Source organism: Malurus melanocephalus, unplaced genomic scaffold (genome assembly GCF_030028575.1).
Source record: "Malurus melanocephalus ecotype Western Australia unplaced genomic scaffold, MMel_1.1 scaffold_93, whole genome shotgun sequence".
NCBI classification, from domain to species: Eukaryota; Metazoa; Chordata; class Aves; order Passeriformes; family Maluridae; genus Malurus; species Malurus melanocephalus.
The window spans coordinates 1,374,136-1,392,196 of record NW_026623325.1 but is presented as its reverse complement, the minus strand read 5'-3'; the positions used below and the strand labels follow the sequence as shown (position 1 = coordinate 1,392,196).

The following is an 18,061-nucleotide window of genomic DNA, read 5'->3' as shown; positions in this document are numbered from 1 at the left end:
ACGCAACAACTATGGTGGTGACAGCTTGCTATATATCTTGGCTGTTATATCATTAGAATTTTACTGGTTTCAAGAGTAACATTATGCAGTTACATATTTATATTGGCATGGTTTAGTTCAGTGAATATTTTGGGGAAGGACAGAAACATTTAAGGTAATATCGRGGAAATTCCTGAAAGCTTTTTTTATTCTGCTTTACCTTAAATACAAGTTCTGGAATAAACTTGAACGATTTGGGTACAAAGCCTTTATTCACACTTGTTTGTCTAAGTATACGSAAGCCCTATCAATTTTTTACCTTTTTGAAAATTATATTGGCTTTAGTTGTGAGTGGTACAATTGGTGGTGAATTTTTTCCTTCAGTGATTTGCCATGTCTTACAAGCAGAAAAGTAGGAAAGCACAGCCCTCCAAGTGGAATTTGTCTGGACGGCCAACCGAGGAGCAGGTTGTATATACACTGGAAGAGGGAAGGAGGAGAAGGAAGTCATAACTGCAGTCATATCCAGAGAAAATAAACGAGATCAATCTACAAGTATGATCCCATAACTTTTAAACCATGTCATCTTGAAAGGGATTAGTAAAAGTCTGCCATTTTATCAAAACTTTGGTTGGAGGAAAGAGAGAGTACTGTTTTGGAATTCTGTGAAATGAAATGTGACWCTATCAGTGTGAGTTTTGTTAATTAAATAATGAATTTCTTTTTATTTTGGAAAACATTCCAGACAAATCTATATATCCAAAGAGAACAAAGAAGCTACCCACTGTGACTGATACGTAATTCATTACTAGTTCTCTCTTTTCTATATTTGAATCTTGTGGAACAGCTGTTTTCACTTTGACATCTATTAGATGGTATCGGATTTGATTTTCCTGACATGCTGTTGCCTTTGCAAGTTAGAGTAAAGCAAAGCTRTGGGTGAGATATATTTCCCTTTTTCTTCCCCTCTGTGTCTGGCCTACTGTTAATGGCTGTAAAGACATGTATGTTTGGTTTGCGTTAACTTGTTGTTTTGGATGCTGCAGTTTATAGGTTTGTGGCATATTCAAACTGCTTCCAGTGTCTGTGTTCGGTGTTCCCTAAATGAATTATCGCTAGACTCCAACACAAGCGTTATTTTGAAAGCCTCACTCGTAACTTGGTTTAATAAGCTGTCAGGAYATTTGCTTTAGTTTTGGGACTGCACCAATACTACTAATGGTCTTTTGTTCATTCAAATGATTGTTGTAACTCACAAAAAAAAAACAAAAAACAAAAAGCCCCAAAGCCAAAACCCCACCACCACACTGTGGAATCTTTAGGAAGATCACTGTTGTCCTCACACAAGCTCAACACTACTCTGGGAAAGGCTTATATTCTTCTGCCACTTTAAGGAAAGACTGTTCTTCTGAAGTACTTTTTGCCTGCTTTTAGGCTGTTATGCACTTTCATGATTTCTTAACAAACTACTGTTAATATGTACTGTAACATGGATTTTGATAAGCGCACATGTGTTTAAACAATTCACTCAGCCTCAGGAAAGCTGGAAAAATTGGATACCTGTTTTGTATCTTGGTTAAAATGTTTGTTACCTGCATCCCTTAAGATGGCCAGATAATGTCTAGATCCTGCAAGTGTAACTATTTAAGATACCAATATAGTCTGTAAAAGGAGGACAGTGTAATTTTGCTTTAGGGACAGAGAAAAAGATGTCCTCGTATTTTCTTAGCAGTATATATATATAGTCTGAATTGGAGTTTCAAAAGCAGAGAGCAGTAATAAACCCCATCTACTGTTCAGGAAAAGAAATGTTTTCTTTCGTAACACTATCTGATTTCTRTTTTCTTCTCCTTAAAAAGCGTGTATGAAATAAGTGCAGAGGTATGTGTAGGAAAAACTGTAAAATCTGCTGCTGTACATGTTTGCTACTTGACTGCATTTTCTGTTCCACTTTAATTTTACTGGTTTTGCTAAATATATTTTATATATTTTCTTTCCTGCTTCTTGTGATGGCAGAGTGATTACATCTTTTTGGGGAAAAAGCAAAAACAACCATGAGAAGGCTTAGGGGTTAGAAAATGCCAGGAAGATGTACGTTGCCATTTATCTCGGGACATTTTTTGAGAGAACTGTGTAAGTCAGCATGGTAAAATCGATGGGGATGTGAAAATGTATGAAAGTACAGATAGTAGTAGTTCTGTTGAAGGGTTGGGTTTTGGTTTTTTTCAAATACTTGTAAAATCCATTTAAAATGTAATACCACTAGATGGTATTAGGTGACTAGTGGTCACTTATGTAGAGCATTTTTCAATCTGAAAACTATAGCCCTCTTTGAGGACYCTGAATTACTTCCAAGGAATGCACAAAGCCTGACAAAATAGAAAGAAGTGCCCGGGATCATGTATCATCATTGTCACATTTCTAAGATTTGCGTCTCCATAGGGAAAGAGTTGGGACTCCATGAACTGCTTGAAGATGAAAGCTTACTACTGTAATTCATGGAATTCATGGAGTGACTGCGAGCTTTTGAGAGGCTGACTGACAGTCTGTCCTCCCATTGTGCCACAAGGTCTTGGGAAGCTGTGGTGCACCTGGCCCGCACAGGTACCCGATGGGGCTCCAGCACTCATTTGATTCTCCATCTGTAGGGGAACAGCTTGGTGTAGTGAAAGTGCAGCAAGCTTTGCTTACAAAGATAAGGTGTTGCAGGTTGTTCTCCAAGTAGAATATTTCCACTTTGCTATTTTCCATCATCAGAAGTAGGATTATGTTGACGTTAATGAGAAATCCTTGTATGGTTGTAAARCATTTTGTGCTTGGCTGCCTTCTAAATTAAAGTGCAGTTGGTGTGCCAGCCCTAAACATATTGAGGTTTTTTGGGGAAAATGCTAATAGAGGTATTTCAGACTTAATGGCAACAGGAAAGATTTTACAATTAGAATTTAATAATCTATTTTCATTTTAATTAAAGCTGGTTATRCTTTTTCATATGGCTATGGCTTGTGCTACAGTGAGAGAACAAAACTATAGAAATTCATTAGTAGAGAAAAAATACAATAGCATAAAAATTAAAACTCAAACACCAAACCAGAAAATCCTGGTAACAAGTTGCTATTGCTTTCTAGGATAGAACTGTGTTTTTAAACACTGTTTCTGATCTAGTAAATGCATTAGGGAAGAGGCAGTGGTCTATGTTACAAGTTTGTCTAAGGACACAGGTGTCACATGTGTGACATGGGTYTGTCAGTGAAAGGACAGGGGTAATAGCTTAACTAGAACTACCTGTCTGCAAAAATATTAGGAAACAATAAAACCCAGTTATTAATAAGGAATTTCTTGCAGGTGCACCTGTTCCTGTGTTTGTGGTTCTTGCATCTCAAAGAAATCGCAGCAAGAGATAACCTGTTTTCCTTCCTACAGGGTCACTAGAGCTTCCTTTGGAGCTTTYCTTCTAGAATTGTCTTGTAACAGGATTCAAGCAAGGCCTTGGGCTGTCTGTTTGCTGCCAAGTAGTATCTGATATCATAAGCTAAGYAATGTCACCCTGCCCACCCCCAAGCCCCCACACAGCCATATGTCCTTACGTGATCTGCCTAACCTTTCTGGTGAGGAGGAATTGCTTGTCAAGGGGCAGACTGCTGCTTTGGGAAATCTGGACTGAGTATGTGTCATCCCGGTCTCCTTTATACTTTCATTATCGGCCTTGTACAGAATGTTTTTTGTCTAAAATGTTTTACAAGCATGCATGAAATAGGAAAATTACTGAAGTGTCACTTCACTATAGTATCTAAACCACATTTCTTGCTGCACTCAGTAATGCTATGCAGGTATTGAGACACCTCTCACTTTACACAATGCAGGGAGAAGGGGTTGCTTGGTTTAAGTTACAGCAGTGGTGATAGTATCAATAGTCACGGATGCCCTCCACATGGGACAGTCTTCTGTGCTGGGATAAAGACTTGTTTTGGCAAGAACTTTCAGAGTGGGTAATGCACTGAATGCCAGATCCAGACTGCAAAGAAATCTTTTAAATCAGATGAAAATGCCCACAGTTCTCTACTGTCATGGAAAGCCTTGTCTCCATGTGAGAAAGAGAGAGGTTAAAAATATGGAGATCTGAAGGAAAAAGCAGCCTGTTCCTGTATYATATGGTGGCAAGAAAATTTGATTCTCTGCTGCTTACGTAAGCTGTGCTGCAAAAATATTTTATTGTTAATTTAGTATTTCTGTCTTCCAAGGCAGTAGTTCTACTCTGTTGATGCCCAGTGCTGAGCTTGTGGCTTTCTGTTCACCCACAGTGTTGTGGCAGATGAAGACTGAGCAGGTTATAGGTGAAACAGCAGTTTCTTACTCAGCTCACTGCTCATACAACACGCTCTGGAGAATGTCAGGACAGTCTGGTGTTGGGTTAAATAATGTAATGGACAACCTTGTATGAGCTGGTTTATAGGAGAGTCATTGAATGATGGAAACAATAATAAGATTTTTACAGACATCAAACTTTATAAAGAAGGAATGAGAAAAACAGGTGAGTTTTTTGTCTTGGGGCAGTAAGATCATGAGAGGTGCTTGACAAGCATGTTGTGCCTACACAKGAGAAAAGAACTTCCCATTTTCCTCTATGACCAAAGGGAAAGAGACAGTGAATGAAATTCTTCCTCTCTACTCCGCTTTTCTGAGACCCCACCTGGAATAATGCTTTTAAATCTGGGGTCCTCAGCACAAGGACATTGCCCTCTTGGAGCAAGTTCCGAGAAGGGACAACAGGATTATTAGGGGCAGAGAACACCTCTCATATGAGGAAAGGTTAAGAAAATTTGGATTGTTCTTCCTCGAAAAGAAAATATTTTGGAGTTACCTAATTGTGACCTTCCAGTACCTGAAGGGAGCCTACAAGAAAGATGGAGAGAAACTTTTTACAAGAGCACATAGTGACAGGACAAGGAGAAATTGATTCAAACTGAAAGCAAGTAGCTTTAGATTGAATATCAGGAAGGAATTCTTTACTATGACAGTGGTGAGACACTGGAACAGGTTCTCCAGAAAAGCTGTGGATGCCTCATCCCTGAAAGTATTCAAAGCCAGGTTGGACGGGCTTGAAGCTACCTGGGATAGTGGAAGTTGTCCCTGCCCACAGAAGTAGGGTTGAAACTGGATCTTTAAGGTCCCATCCAACCCAAACCCTTCTGTGATTTTATGAAGTTAAACAAGGAAGGTATTTTGAAACTTGTTATCTGTTGAAAGCTCGACTTCTGTTTGCAAGAAAGGGAACTTGTTCCAATCTGCTAATGCTTAACAGAAATGGAAAGCCTGGAAAGAAGAGCCGGATGTAGAGAAGCCGTTTGGGGCGCTGGGCTGCGGTGCAAAGCACAAGCTGGTGGCTTTTGAACACTCGACATCTACCTCGAGGAGTCTCTGTGCTCYCCAAGCCTGCCCCGCCGGGAGTCTTTGGCTGTATCGCACCCCAGCTCAGGCTCCCGTAGCTGTCAGCTCTCCCAGCAGGCACGGAATTCCCGTCCTCCGGAGCCTGTCCGGGGCGCTCTCGGGCGGGGCCGCAGGGGGCGGGGCCGGGACGCCGCCAGGCCCCGCCCCCCGCTGCAGCTCCCGGCAGGGGGCGCGCGTCTCCCGGCACGGCGCGCGCGGCGCTGGGGCGGGGCCTGGGTGAGCTCTGCGCGCGCGGAAGGATCCGGCGGGCGGTGAGTGGTCGAGGGGCGCGCGCGGGGCGGGGACGCGCGCGGGAGGCTCCGCGCGCCCCCGCTCGTGCCCGCCGTGAGGGCGGCGGCGATCCCGCTCCGGGGGCGGCCGGGCCGGGGCGGTGCGGAGCCCCCTCATCCCTCACCCCTCACCCCTCATCCCTCACCCCTCTTCGCCGGCCGACCCCTCTGCGCCCCGCGGGCGGGTCGGCCGGGGTCACCCCGTCCACCCTCCCGGGGGGTTCTCTGTGACTGCACGGTGCCCTCAAAGCGATACGCGGGGAGGGGACAGCAGAAAGGCCCTTTTCCGGGAACCGTCCGTGTCCCGTCACCCACGTGTAGGTGGGACCGGCGGTCCCGGGCCCGGCCTGCGCGCCCTCCGCGCTTACTGAAAAGGACGCGATGGGGATAGGACGCATTATGTTTTTTCCTTAAAGTAGYCAATAGGCCTCCCGACCTTGCTTTATTAATACCGTACCGTTTCTGTGTATTTGGTAATCCTTTGAGAGCTTTTCTTCTACGAGCTTTCTGTGTCACTGTGATGCACTTTCATCCCCGAGAGGGGTTCTGTAGCTCAGCAGCACCTTGTGTCATGAACGAGCTCCTTTTGTTGTTGGGTTTTTTTTCTTTTTGGTTTGTTTTGGATTTTTTTTGTTTGTTTTTGGTTTTTGTTTTGGTTTTTTGTTTTGGTTAAGGTCCTTACAACCTAGCCTATTCTTTCTTTAGAAAACTCTATTCCATCTCTGCCCATGGCGTTTATGCTACTCATTATTACAGATTCTGTCGTACCCTTTCTCAGTTCTTCCTCGTACTCGTTCCCCTCAAAGGCTGTTCTAGTCTTTGGATGTCTCACTACCCTGCTTGAACCTTTTCTAGTTTTAGTATTTTCCCTGATTTTTGTTGAACTGAAGAGACAACACTTGCTATTGCGTTTTGTTCTGTATGTGTTGGTAACATGGAGCTCTTGACAGCTTTTAAATTTCTATGTAAATTCTCCCTAATCGTGTTATCAGACACAATTCCCTCGTAGTCAGGAGATTCGGAATTATGAGACATGATTCTCCAAAAACACCATGTCAGTATTTGGTGGCAGCCAGAAAAACACGTAAAGTGTTACAATTTTTTAGGAAAAGAGTTAGAGTGTAACAGAAAACATCAAAAAACGACAGTATAAATGCGTGATCACCTGTATCTTAGACACTGTCGAGTTCTAGTCTCAAAAAAAGGGTATATTAGTTTCAGCATGGATCAGTGAATGCATAGAAAGACTTTTGTCAATCCATCAGAGAGGATTAAGACCCTTCAGGCTAGAAATGGCCAATTTGCAGAGGGAGGAAAGAGGCGGGGTGATTTAGAAGTCTGTGAAGTTACATGTGGAGAAAAGAGTAGGGGTCAAGCACTTGCTTTCTCTTCTGACACAACGGTACTACGTGAGGCAGCCATGGTCACAGCAAGAGGAGGGATTTATTCATAAAGTGATTGATCAAAGGAAGCTTCTTACCAGATAACACTGTTGATTATAAACATTTATGGGAATTTAGGGGACCCTGGACAAGTGCTTTAGAGAGCTGCATTCATGAAATTAATCAGATGCAGAAAATTCAGATKCAGAAAATACTTCCTTAGTTGAATAGTTAAAGTCTGGGAGCATAGAAATTGTGGAGGCATCCCATGTATTTGCCTTATCTCAATCCTATTGAGACAGCTGCTTTTGGCTGCCCTCAGGATGGAATGACCATCAGTATCAACTCTTCAGGACAAAAGAATGAGTGGTATCAACCCCTGACCTGAACTAGTACAGCTTTCTTCGTGAACCATTTGCTRTGGACATGAACAAAAATTTATTTAGACTTAATCCTGAAACAGAGCTGTCTCAAATCTGTGACAGGTGAGCTGCTCCTGGTCTACAAATCCTGGTCATTCCTCTCTCCCTACTCCACAGAACCCATTAGGACATAGGAAAACTGTTTCGGTTTTGCCAGCTTTGCTTTTCTGACATCTTCTGGCTTGGCCATCCTCTTCAGAGGCTGTTTTGTTTCATGGCACCTGGGCCACAAATATTTGAGTTTCTGACTTTTTTCCCATTTGAGTGCAAGGGAGCAAGCTGCCTACCTGTGCTTGAGAGTGACCTCTCAGGTGTTTGAGAAGTTCCAATGTGAATTAGAAAACTCTACGTGACAGATATAAATATGGCCTATCAATGCTTCATCTCTTYGGGCTAGACCACGCTAGCTATCAGGAGGACTTTTTTGTCTAAATCACTTTAGATCGATGCATTTCATATACTTTATTCTGTCAGTCATTCCTGTCAAAGTGCTTTTGGCAATACTCCCAGTATCTTGTCAAATCATTAACAATCAACTCCTTTTAGGATKTAAAGATCTGGAAAATTGCTTCCAGTAGGAGAGATTCTTTCTCTGTTTAGGCTTTTACTGTGGCAGGGACAGACTCCTGCCGCACCTATGTGTGGGTGAATTTGATCACCCCTCTGACTGTTGTCTGAGGACACAGGATTTGAATTCCTGTACRTATRATGAGCTGAAGCTTGAGCAGAGTGCAGTATCTTCTGGCTTTTGAGGTATCGGGGCAGGAGTCCAGACATTTAGTAACTTTCCAGTCACTCAGATCAGGACTTCTTTACCTCCAGGCAGGTGGTTGCAGCCTTTTCCAGGTGATTTTTGTTAAGGTTGCACACAGTTGGCCAGCTTCTCTTGGTGCGTGCTACAGACACTGTGAATGATGAACTGCTTGTCTCAAAGACTGACTTGGGCAGCTTGGAAAAAATACAACTTGATTTAACTCCATTTCATGCTGTCTATCTTTTGATCCAAGACATTCTAGAATAAGATCTTTTCTGAAGATGCACATGTGCTTTTTATATTCTCAGTAAAAGATCTAAGGGGCTAACGCTGTCCTCTTCTTCCTCCTACCCAGCCATGAACAGCATAGCTTTCCAGTTGTATTTCTGTTACTGTGGCCTTTCAACAGTCTTACTACTGTTTTCTTATCACCTGTTCTGCTGGTGGTCATAATTACAGGTGAAACAAATGTACTGGGGACCAAAGACTGTTAATTTTTCCATAGTGTGGAAAAATTTCTTCTAACTTTGGGGGTTTTCCCCCCTCTCTTTCTGAATTTGGCTGTATAAAAATAGAGTTGTCATACATGACAGCCAGAAACTTTTGTTCAATACATACAATATTCCTGTGTGGACAAGACCTTGCAGTCTCCTGTGCATTCTCTTTTTTGTTTCCTTTGGAGAGCTTTCACTCTGTAATGGTGACATTTGCCTGAACAGTGCATCAGCTAGTAAGAGAGRGATTGAGCTGTGCACAGGGGAAGGGACTAAGGAGTCTGCAGGCACCTCCACCCTCTTCATCCTACCTGTTGCACTGCAGGTCATGTGGTGTAATTAATCACCTCATTTTTCCAGTTTTATGGGTAGATCTGGACCTTTAGGGAACAGTAGCATTGAAATTTGCCATTTGACTCTATGAACACAGCCCTGCTTGTTCCTGTAGCACTGTATCTGAGGGAGCTTACCTCCTTTTCTTGTGTTTTCCTTTAGGTGAACTTTGACTTCACCATGAGTCTYATTTTTCTAAACTTTWTGCAGTGTTCTTGAGCTCTTCTTGGAGATYTGACTTCTTTCTTGTTTTGCTCTTTAGTTAGGTACAAATGCCGCAAGTAAGCTAAGAATTAATAGTAAAGAAGATCTGCCACATTTCCAGTTTTAAACCTTGTTTTCTTATTAATACAAGGGTTTAGTTGATGTTGAATCAGGTTGAATTTAGGTTGGCTGAATCAGCACTGAATCATTCAGTGTTATGAATGTTCTGAATGCCAGGTCATTCCTAAAATCTCGAGTCCCCCCTGTGTGGCTTTCAGAAAGCATCTGTGTAAGAACAGAGCACGGTCTGCAAGTGAAGGGACATGGGGCCTGAGGCAGGCACAACTGGAGCCTCAGGGGCCTTGGGAATTAAGAGTGTAGATTCCCTATGGGCCAGTGGCACTGTGGAWTTCTGTACTTCTCATCCTCTCCCAAAACTTTCAGGATTGCTTCTGCACTTGAGAGCAGAGAACTTTCTGGAAGGGGTAATAAGGGTGTATTCAAACAGTAGAACTGTCTYCCTTGAAGGAATTTAAAAGTCTTGTTGACATAAACTCACTTTAATAGTTTTCTTAATGTAGTTCTTAAGCATGAGAATGTCCTGAATGCTAATGACCTGAATCAGTATATGCATTCAGAGAAATATCTTGAATTTTGGAGGCATWTGTAATAGATGTACATAATATTTCTACCATATGTTCTGAGTTACTTCTCCATGCAAAACCTCACAGTTAAATACTGCTTGGTTCCTAAGACTCTAATTTACAAACCAAAATGAAGGCTATAAAAAAATCAACTAAAAGTTATTAATAGATAAAAGATGTCTGTGACTGTATGCTGTTTTATCTTCTGAAACAATGGGAGATCCTTCATCAGCAGCTTTATCTGTGAGGGTCTTATTTTGTGGGCATGGATTGAGTCCTTGCAAATGCCAGTATGGGCTCAGAACAGAATTTTTTAAAAAWTCAGATTTTTACTTAAGAACTGAGCTTTGCACCTGTTTCAGTTTCTTAGTGTCAAACCATAGATATGTCCATGCTTAGGGGATAATAGCAAACCAGATTACTACATGTATCATTCAGTTAATAAAAAAGAAGTTGTGGGTTAAGAAATTATTATAAAATTCCATCACTTCCTAACAAAAATAATTTTTGGTAGGGTTGTGTCTTGTTAGAGCATTATGACTGGAAACTGTATTATCTGTCTTGATGCAGTCATTTCTATAATAAATACCTGAAATAATACATAATTTTAAAATGTAAATATTTTAAAGCATTTTTGTTTAATTCAGAAAAAAAGACTAAGGAAAAAAAAATAATGATTTTGGTTTCACTAGGTAGCTTGACTCTGGAATTCTGCTGTGTCAGGCTAATGCCATAGGTGAGTTTTTGGGCTCTGAACARTTCCCTGTTTGGCCAGCCTGGCCTGAGAAACCAGCAAGCCAATAAATGATACTCTGAAAAGCCAGGTTTTCYAGATAAGAGCTTTCCTTAGGTGCATACCATGTCAGTGGAATGGCAAAGTAACTATGGGAGTTATCTTACAATGGCAGAATAAGGTACCATTTTTTCGGCAAGTAGGAAGAAGCTGTTTTMGGAAACTTCATCTTGAAAGCTCTGCTAGAGCAGAAGAAGGGGTGGAAGGGGAGCAGACTCCCAGTTCTGGAGCTCTCCTTGTAATGCAGGGAATGAGGAGAAGAAAAACCAGGAGCAGCTCTACTTCAAATTACTCAAAATGTTCAGGCACTGTTCAGGTGGCTGGCGCTTCTTGGTGACTTCTGCACAAATGCAGGTGTATTCCTTTCTCCAAGCTCTGTTCTGGGCATTGCTCGTGTGCTGGTTCTTAGGCCAGATGCAGAGAAAATGGATTTCTTGAGAGAAGAAACTTTCTCAGTTTTCTCTGGTACTTTTCACACGCTGAGTCTTTTCTGGCTACCCGGTTCCATGAGGTGACACCGTTCCCTGGGCAGACCCCTGCCTGGGGTCTTAAGGCTCAGGGATGCTGCGTGGCAGAACCSACTTCAGGAGCTTTCTGAAAATGGCTCCACTTTTCCATTGGTATATACCATATCTTTTTGGAGCTTCTTGCCTGATTTTTTTTTCTTCTTGTAGGTTTGTGGCATTTAGAGGACTCTTTTTACAAAATGGTAGTTAAAGCCAGGTGATGCTGAGCTAGAATGCTGGTTTACTTCATTTGGAATCAAAATTGTRTGGCTTTTGAACACAAAGAAAGGAGTGACCAATAGCTATTTTTATTTCTAGGAAGGAAGGGAATATTTCTATAGGATTTTCCAGATCCACTAAAGGAGTTTTTTTCTGCAAGGTCGTGCAAAAGAAGTGTAAGGATTCAGGAAACCAAGATCTGTAATGACAAGTTCCCAGTAAGAATACAAGCCAAATCCATGTTATATAGAAAGGGAACTGTGTTGCTGTTATTCCTGAATTATCTGTGGAGGCTTCTTATTTCTAATTGGCCTCTCACTGATTTAAGAGTGCTTAAGTAGAGGGAATAAGGTGGGTTTTTTAAGGAGGTTTTACCTAGTTAGTTGCATTCATGGTGGAAGTTGTTCTACCTCAGGAGATGATGATTTTATTTAAAACATTCACCACTGAAAAGGGTTAATTTAATTTTTTTTTTGTTTTTAATTAATTAATTTTTTTTTTTCTGGCTGATGTTTAGAAAAATGGATGATGATGRTGATGATGACGTTCCCCAGCTCTCATCCCATACGTTGGCTGCCCTCCAGGAGTTCTATTTGGAACAGCAGCAGAAAGAGGGCATGAAGACTTGCCAGAGGTTTAATAAATATTCCATTGGCTCAATAGAAGAAGACTGGGTAAGAAACTATAAATTTCAGTTAATGAAGCACAGATAGAGGAGTAGCCCTTACTGAGTTTCTTTTGTGGTTGGATAATGAAATGAAATGAAATGAAAAAGGGGAACACTCAAGATGTTTCTATATGTGGATGTCAACACTGTAGGGAGATTTGCTTTAGAATTAAATCTATTAGTATAGTTGTTGCTTTATCTATGTATAGGGTACAAACTGAAAGTACATTGAGAGGGAATAAAGCTGCTAACAGAAGCATCTGTCCCTCCTGGCATGTGAAGGTAGTAAAAACTCTTCCCTAAGTCTGAGCAAACATAGTGTAAGAAGACCAAGTGATCTTTCCTTTTACATAATTTCTTTCTGTGCTTTATTTATTTTATTGCTTGTTTTTATTTGTGACGGACTAATTTCTGATTTGTCTCTGGGTTATCTTTCTTTTTTTCTTTCTTTTTCTGATCTCTTCTGTTTCAGTAGTTTTATCCTTCCTTCCTTCCTTCCTTCCTTCCTTCCTTCCTTCCTTCCTTCCTTCCTTCCTTCCTTCCTGCCTGCCTGCCTGCCTGCCTGCCTTCCTTCCTGCCTTCCTTCCTTCCTTCCGCGCTTTCCTTCCTTCCTCTTCTGCTAAAGTAACTCAAAGGAACATAAACAATGTGCATCTGCACATTGGCTTTGAAATACCATGTCACTGGTTTGGATTACTTGGTTTTCCTTAAACTGCAGTTCATGCTTTGGAAACGCAGTGTAAGGTACCTGCTGCATGTCACTAGGTTACAGACGTGGAAAGACTGTCAGAAAAACAGTCRCCTTTCCAGATTTACAGTTTATGAACTGAGAATTTGCTATGGATCCTGGTTTTCTTCAGTTATGACTCATCACACTTAACTCTCCATAGCACAGTCAGAAGATTTGGTATTGTTTGTAATTGTGCGTTATCTTTCTCAGCAATTGAGCCAGTTTTGGTACAATGATGAAACTGCATCGTGTCTGGCTAAGGAAGCAGTTTTGGCAGCTGGAAAAGGTGGCAGGTAATTTAATCATTTTTAATTATTGTCTTGTAGATTTAACATGTCTTTTCTGTAAATATTTTGTTTCTACTGTATAGACAGATCATGCGTTTTAATTCAATACTCATTGTACTTCACTTTTGTTCAGCTGTAATACTGCAGAACTGCTTTGTTGTTATTTAGTTAATAGTTAATACTGATCTTCCTGTTTATCRTTTCATTGTATGTTGTAGGCTGTGYCTTGTAAAATCTTTTTTATTTTTTGAGAAATACGAAGTGCTCCAGAGCATATAAATGACTTTTAATTCTTTGCTTAGTTTTTATACAATGTTTCTGTAGAACAGATGGAAAAAAACTTGGTTTTCTTCCTATTTCTGTAAAGAGTAATCTTTGATTTTAAACTTCCTTGCTTTTCTGAAGCAAGACTTTCTGTRTAGTTAAGTTCTTTATGTAGTATGGGGTTGAATAGGTAATGACTTTCATACTTTAAGACTCTCTTATTAAAGTAATTAGTTGTTRGAATGAAGGAAGAATACGTTACATTTTAGGGACTACTGTTTAAAATGTTTTTCCCAAAGCCCCTTTTAGGACTGCTGTAGTTCTGTTGCTGTTGCTTGCCTTTTAAAATTACTATTTTAAGTTACTGTGTATTTTTTTTCAGGATAGCATGCATTAGTTCACCAAGTGTGTACCAGAAACTGAAAGAAGAGGATATTGAAGATTTTTCTGTGTGTATACTGGAGTATGACAGAAGGTTTTCTGTGTATGGAGAAGAATTTGTCTTCTATGATTACAACCACCCTTTGGACTTACCTGAAAATCTCCTGCCACACAGTTTTGACATCGTAATAGCAGACCCACCCTATTTGTCTGAAGAATGTCTTCAGAAGACTGCAGAGACCATCAAATATCTAACAAAAGGAAAGATTCTGCTTTGCACAGGTATAACTAATAAAAGGATTAGGTCCCCTTAAGTACCTTTTTCTCTCTTTCTAATGACAAACTTACATGAGACAAATATTTACTCAATAGTGCAGAATTACCGTTAATTTAAGGGGGAGTATGTATCCTAAGTGTTTTATTTGAACCTTTATTTTAAACAGAAGGCAAGTGGGTTTCAATAGTATAATTTTATTAGAACTTAATAGTTCAAGTCAGTCTTTTTTCCTATGGATTTATAAGTTCTACTAAATTTTTGAAGAATTATAAGATCATCCTGCAAAATTCCAGAAATATCTTCTTTCTTGTAAAAGGATTGCTCTCTATAACTGCAATGATTGAAATCTAGGAACAGCAAACGTAGGTGCAATTTATTGCTTCTATCTTAGGCACTGAAATACAGCAGGCAGAATCAAAAAGTAGTGATAAAGGCACTGAAACCAGTAACTAGATATGTGTACTTGTGGGCCCTTCTTTAGGAAGATGCTCTTGCTGGTTTGAGAAGTGATGTGTGTCCAACTAATTTGTACTGCTATTACAAGACTTCTGAAGACATTTGGGAAACCTTTCAGAAAAGCAAAGGACAGAACCCCTCTGTGCAATAGGAAGGAAGGCAACCAAGCAGGCAAAATAAAGAAAAGTTTAAATAATGTGGCCATAACACATACATTCCTTGGTTTAAGTGCACATGGCAGTCACAAACAAGGGTGGTTCTCAGAAGGTTTTTCCCTAAAATGGAGAGCTGGTCCTTCGGTTTACTGCTCAAGGCAGTGATTTCTCAGTGTGTAGYTGCAAATATCACACTGTGGTTTATTTAAGTTAAAGAGTAGATGTAATCTGTTTGCATTTCCCGTGGCTCCCTACCATTTAACTTTCTTGGAATGTAGCAAGAAGACTGATTTCAAGTTTGTTTTCTGTGAAAAGGGCACTGAAACCCTCTACTTATTTTTATGAAATTTTTTTGACGTTCATTTCCCTGAAATGTCTTCCATTCTTYTATATTTATTTTAAATTTCCCTTTACATTCAGTTGTTAAGGAAGGCTGAGAGCATAGCTGCTTTAAGGCTGCCTTCCTTAAAAACCCAGCTGTCTATTACATGCGTTTGGGAGGAGCTATTAAAAAAGTTCAATGTTTTGTTACTGTTTTTTCTTATGAATACCAATTATTTTTGCTGCAGGTGCAGTCATGGAGGAASAGGCAGCAAAGCAGCTTGGTGTGAAGATGTGCAAATTTATTCCAAAACACTCACGAAATTTAGCCAATGAATTTCGATGTTATGTGAACTATGCTTCTGGACTGGACTGATTCTCCTAAGATCATTTACAAATCTACAACCTTTTCAGTAGAGCTTCTTACTGTTTTTTATCAGTTACTCCACGTTTCTCAGTGCTGAAATACTCGGCCCTAAGTACTGTTTTCTGGGATAGCTGGAATCAACACAGTTTGATAGCCTGTTTTAAATGAGTAAGCATTTGCAATTACTGTGTTTTTTATTAGGTAAATGTGGGCCAAGCAGTGCAGGTGCTGGATAATGGGAACTTCTCTGTTAGTTTCATTTAAAATGGTAGCTTTTACCRTTTGAGGACACATCAGTGACCTCTTTGAAGTGATTTTAGCTTATAACAACATAGGTGTTTGCCTTGCAGGCATCAGAATCATCATTGCCTAAGAACTGGATACTTCTGTAGTAACATGACCCATACATGTCCTTTAGATCTTGAATCATAATATCTCTGATTAAATATAGTGCCTGCTTTTTAGTAATTTCAATATCAAACTAAAGATGGTCTACAGGTATGTCAAATTTATAGTTACAAGAATGATTATGTTTTTTTCCAGTTGCCTGGTTTTATCTTTTTCTCCTGTTCCACAGAAAGCAGCAGGGCAACAGAATAGAAGCATCTTAAAAATCATTGAATCTTACAAGGTCACTGAGGAATAACATACTGATAAATTCCCACTGTTTCAAATAGAACAATGTTACATTTTATAATCAGGTTTTGGACTATATTTCAGTCAAAATAGATGATACATTGGAAAAAACTATGGGTAAGCTGAGATTTTTGGTAACTGGGAATTTAAAAGCTGGGTTTGACTAATCTTTGGACTACACTGCTGAAGTATTTTTGGGTAGAAGTTGGTTCATAAATTTCAAGGCCCTCAACAGTTTTGTAATCTCTAAATACACTCTACAAAACACAAGTACTTTTCTTTGTGTGTCATATGGTGTAAAGGCTAACAGAAATGCTACATCTACAAAAGGAATCACCTAAAATGAAATACTAAATCTATTTTGTCGTGGGAATAAATCTAATTTGCTTGTGAGATGAGTTTTTTTGTTAAGGTAGAGATAATACTCATGTTTCTGTGTATTTCTSCTGTTTGGATGCAGATTTTCCCATGTAGTGGGGTGAGCAGAAATAATGTAGATGGGTTATAATCCTCACAGTACTCAGAGAATGGTGCTGTCTGACCTGGACACAGCAGTGTTTCATCAATACCTGCTCAAGCCACTGTAACTCTCTTCCCCATTTTCCAAGAGATCTGTTTGCTTCCTAGGGCTTTTCCCTCCTCACATTTTATACCTGCTGGTTCATCCCTGCATGTAGTGTTCCTGGATTCCATGTAATAGTTTCCTYCCTCTTTCACATGCCTTGGTTACTGTCAGACTGGTCACAGGTGTTAAAACCAGGGAAGTGCAGCAGAGGAAGGGCTCACAGGGAGAACAGGCATTGGCTTCTCCTGATGAGTTCTCTATGAGCCCAGGGCCCATAAAGTCTCGCCTTTCAAAGCAGGTGCCATCCTTGCTGCTGAGCCAGAATTCCCCTGAAAATGACTGTCCACAGGTGAAATACAGCTGGGTTTAGTTGTTTTCCAGGAGGCTACACTAGCACTTTTATGTGGCCAGTTTAAAAATAAAGCAAACCAGAATGTTAACTGCACAGCTGTTGGCACAGCTTTGTTCTTTAAACAGTTCTGTTCTTTAAACTGTTTTTTTTACCACAGTGTCTTGTGCACCAAGCAGATGGATACAATGAAGTAACTCATGAAACTTCGTTTTTAACTACACAGAGGCTTCAAGTGGGACAAGTATGATTGCCAGAAGGGATGATACTACGCCCTTGCCACCTACCTAAATTAGAATGTGCTGTTTAAAACGAAGCTTCACTTGTTTTGCTGCTTTGCTCACTTCATTTTGGTAAATGAGTGTTATCGGGTTCTCCACAGCAGAATCAAAAGACAACTTTGCTAATTTCATCACAGATATTTCTTTGAAAATGTGCACCGTTCAGTTGTACCAATAAGTTAATTTCCAAGAAAATCRCTGCTGCTTCTCACATGTAGGTCAGATGGCTTTGAAAAGGGGCACTGTGAAGATGCTGAAGATGCACAGTTACAGAACTGAGTGTACATGTAAATCTGTGCCGATGTACTCAACAGAGCAGCTTGTTGTCCACCAGCTTCCCTCTTAAAAGCCTGGGGAGTGCAGGCAGCTGCCTAAGCAGAGCTTGACTGGTGGCATTTACAGCCTTCATCAGTGATGTGAAGTAAATTATTTTTGTCATACTTGATTCCAAGGAAGTAACTTTTTCTGAGAAGGATACAAGTCACAAAAGTTCATAGTGAATTTGTGTTTTGTAACAGCATGGTAACTTCAAGAAATATTATGTGACAGCAAAATCCCTCTTCTGTAACAGGATTATGAATAAAAATACCAGTGTCAAGTAGCAATTGACTTTGCTGGGGATGTCCCATGGATGGACTTTCTGTTGGAGCAGACTATGGTGAAGTGTTAGCACCATGTTACTTTTCCAGTGGCATTTATGACTGCACAGTCATAAACCCTTTCATCACCCTACTCCAGGCAGTCACGGCTGTTCCCTAATCCCAGTGAGATTARTGGGTGTTTATACTTTCTGAGCACATCACAGCCTTTTTCCCTTTTCCTCCTGCTGCTTTTGTGTCCGTGTTCCCCCATGCAATTTCATGTTTACTTGTAGCTGTTAA

General features: G+C 40.4%; 1 protein-coding gene across 1 annotated transcript; it reads left to right on the top strand.

Moving 5' to 3' along the window:
* Positions 1-5,600: 5,600 nt before the first annotated feature.
* On the top strand, positions 5,601-17,003 carry EEF1AKMT1 (EEF1A lysine methyltransferase 1). The gene is made up of 5 exons (XM_057368512.1): positions 5,601-5,675; positions 11,962-12,118; positions 13,052-13,134; positions 13,775-14,055; positions 15,231-17,003. Exons 2-5 carry the CDS (start codon positions 11,966-11,968, stop codon positions 15,356-15,358), a joined length of 645 nt encoding a protein of 214 aa, XP_057224495.1. The 5' UTR covers positions 5,601-5,675; positions 11,962-11,965; the 3' UTR covers positions 15,359-17,003.
* The last annotated feature ends 1,058 nt before the right edge of the window (positions 17,004-18,061 follow it).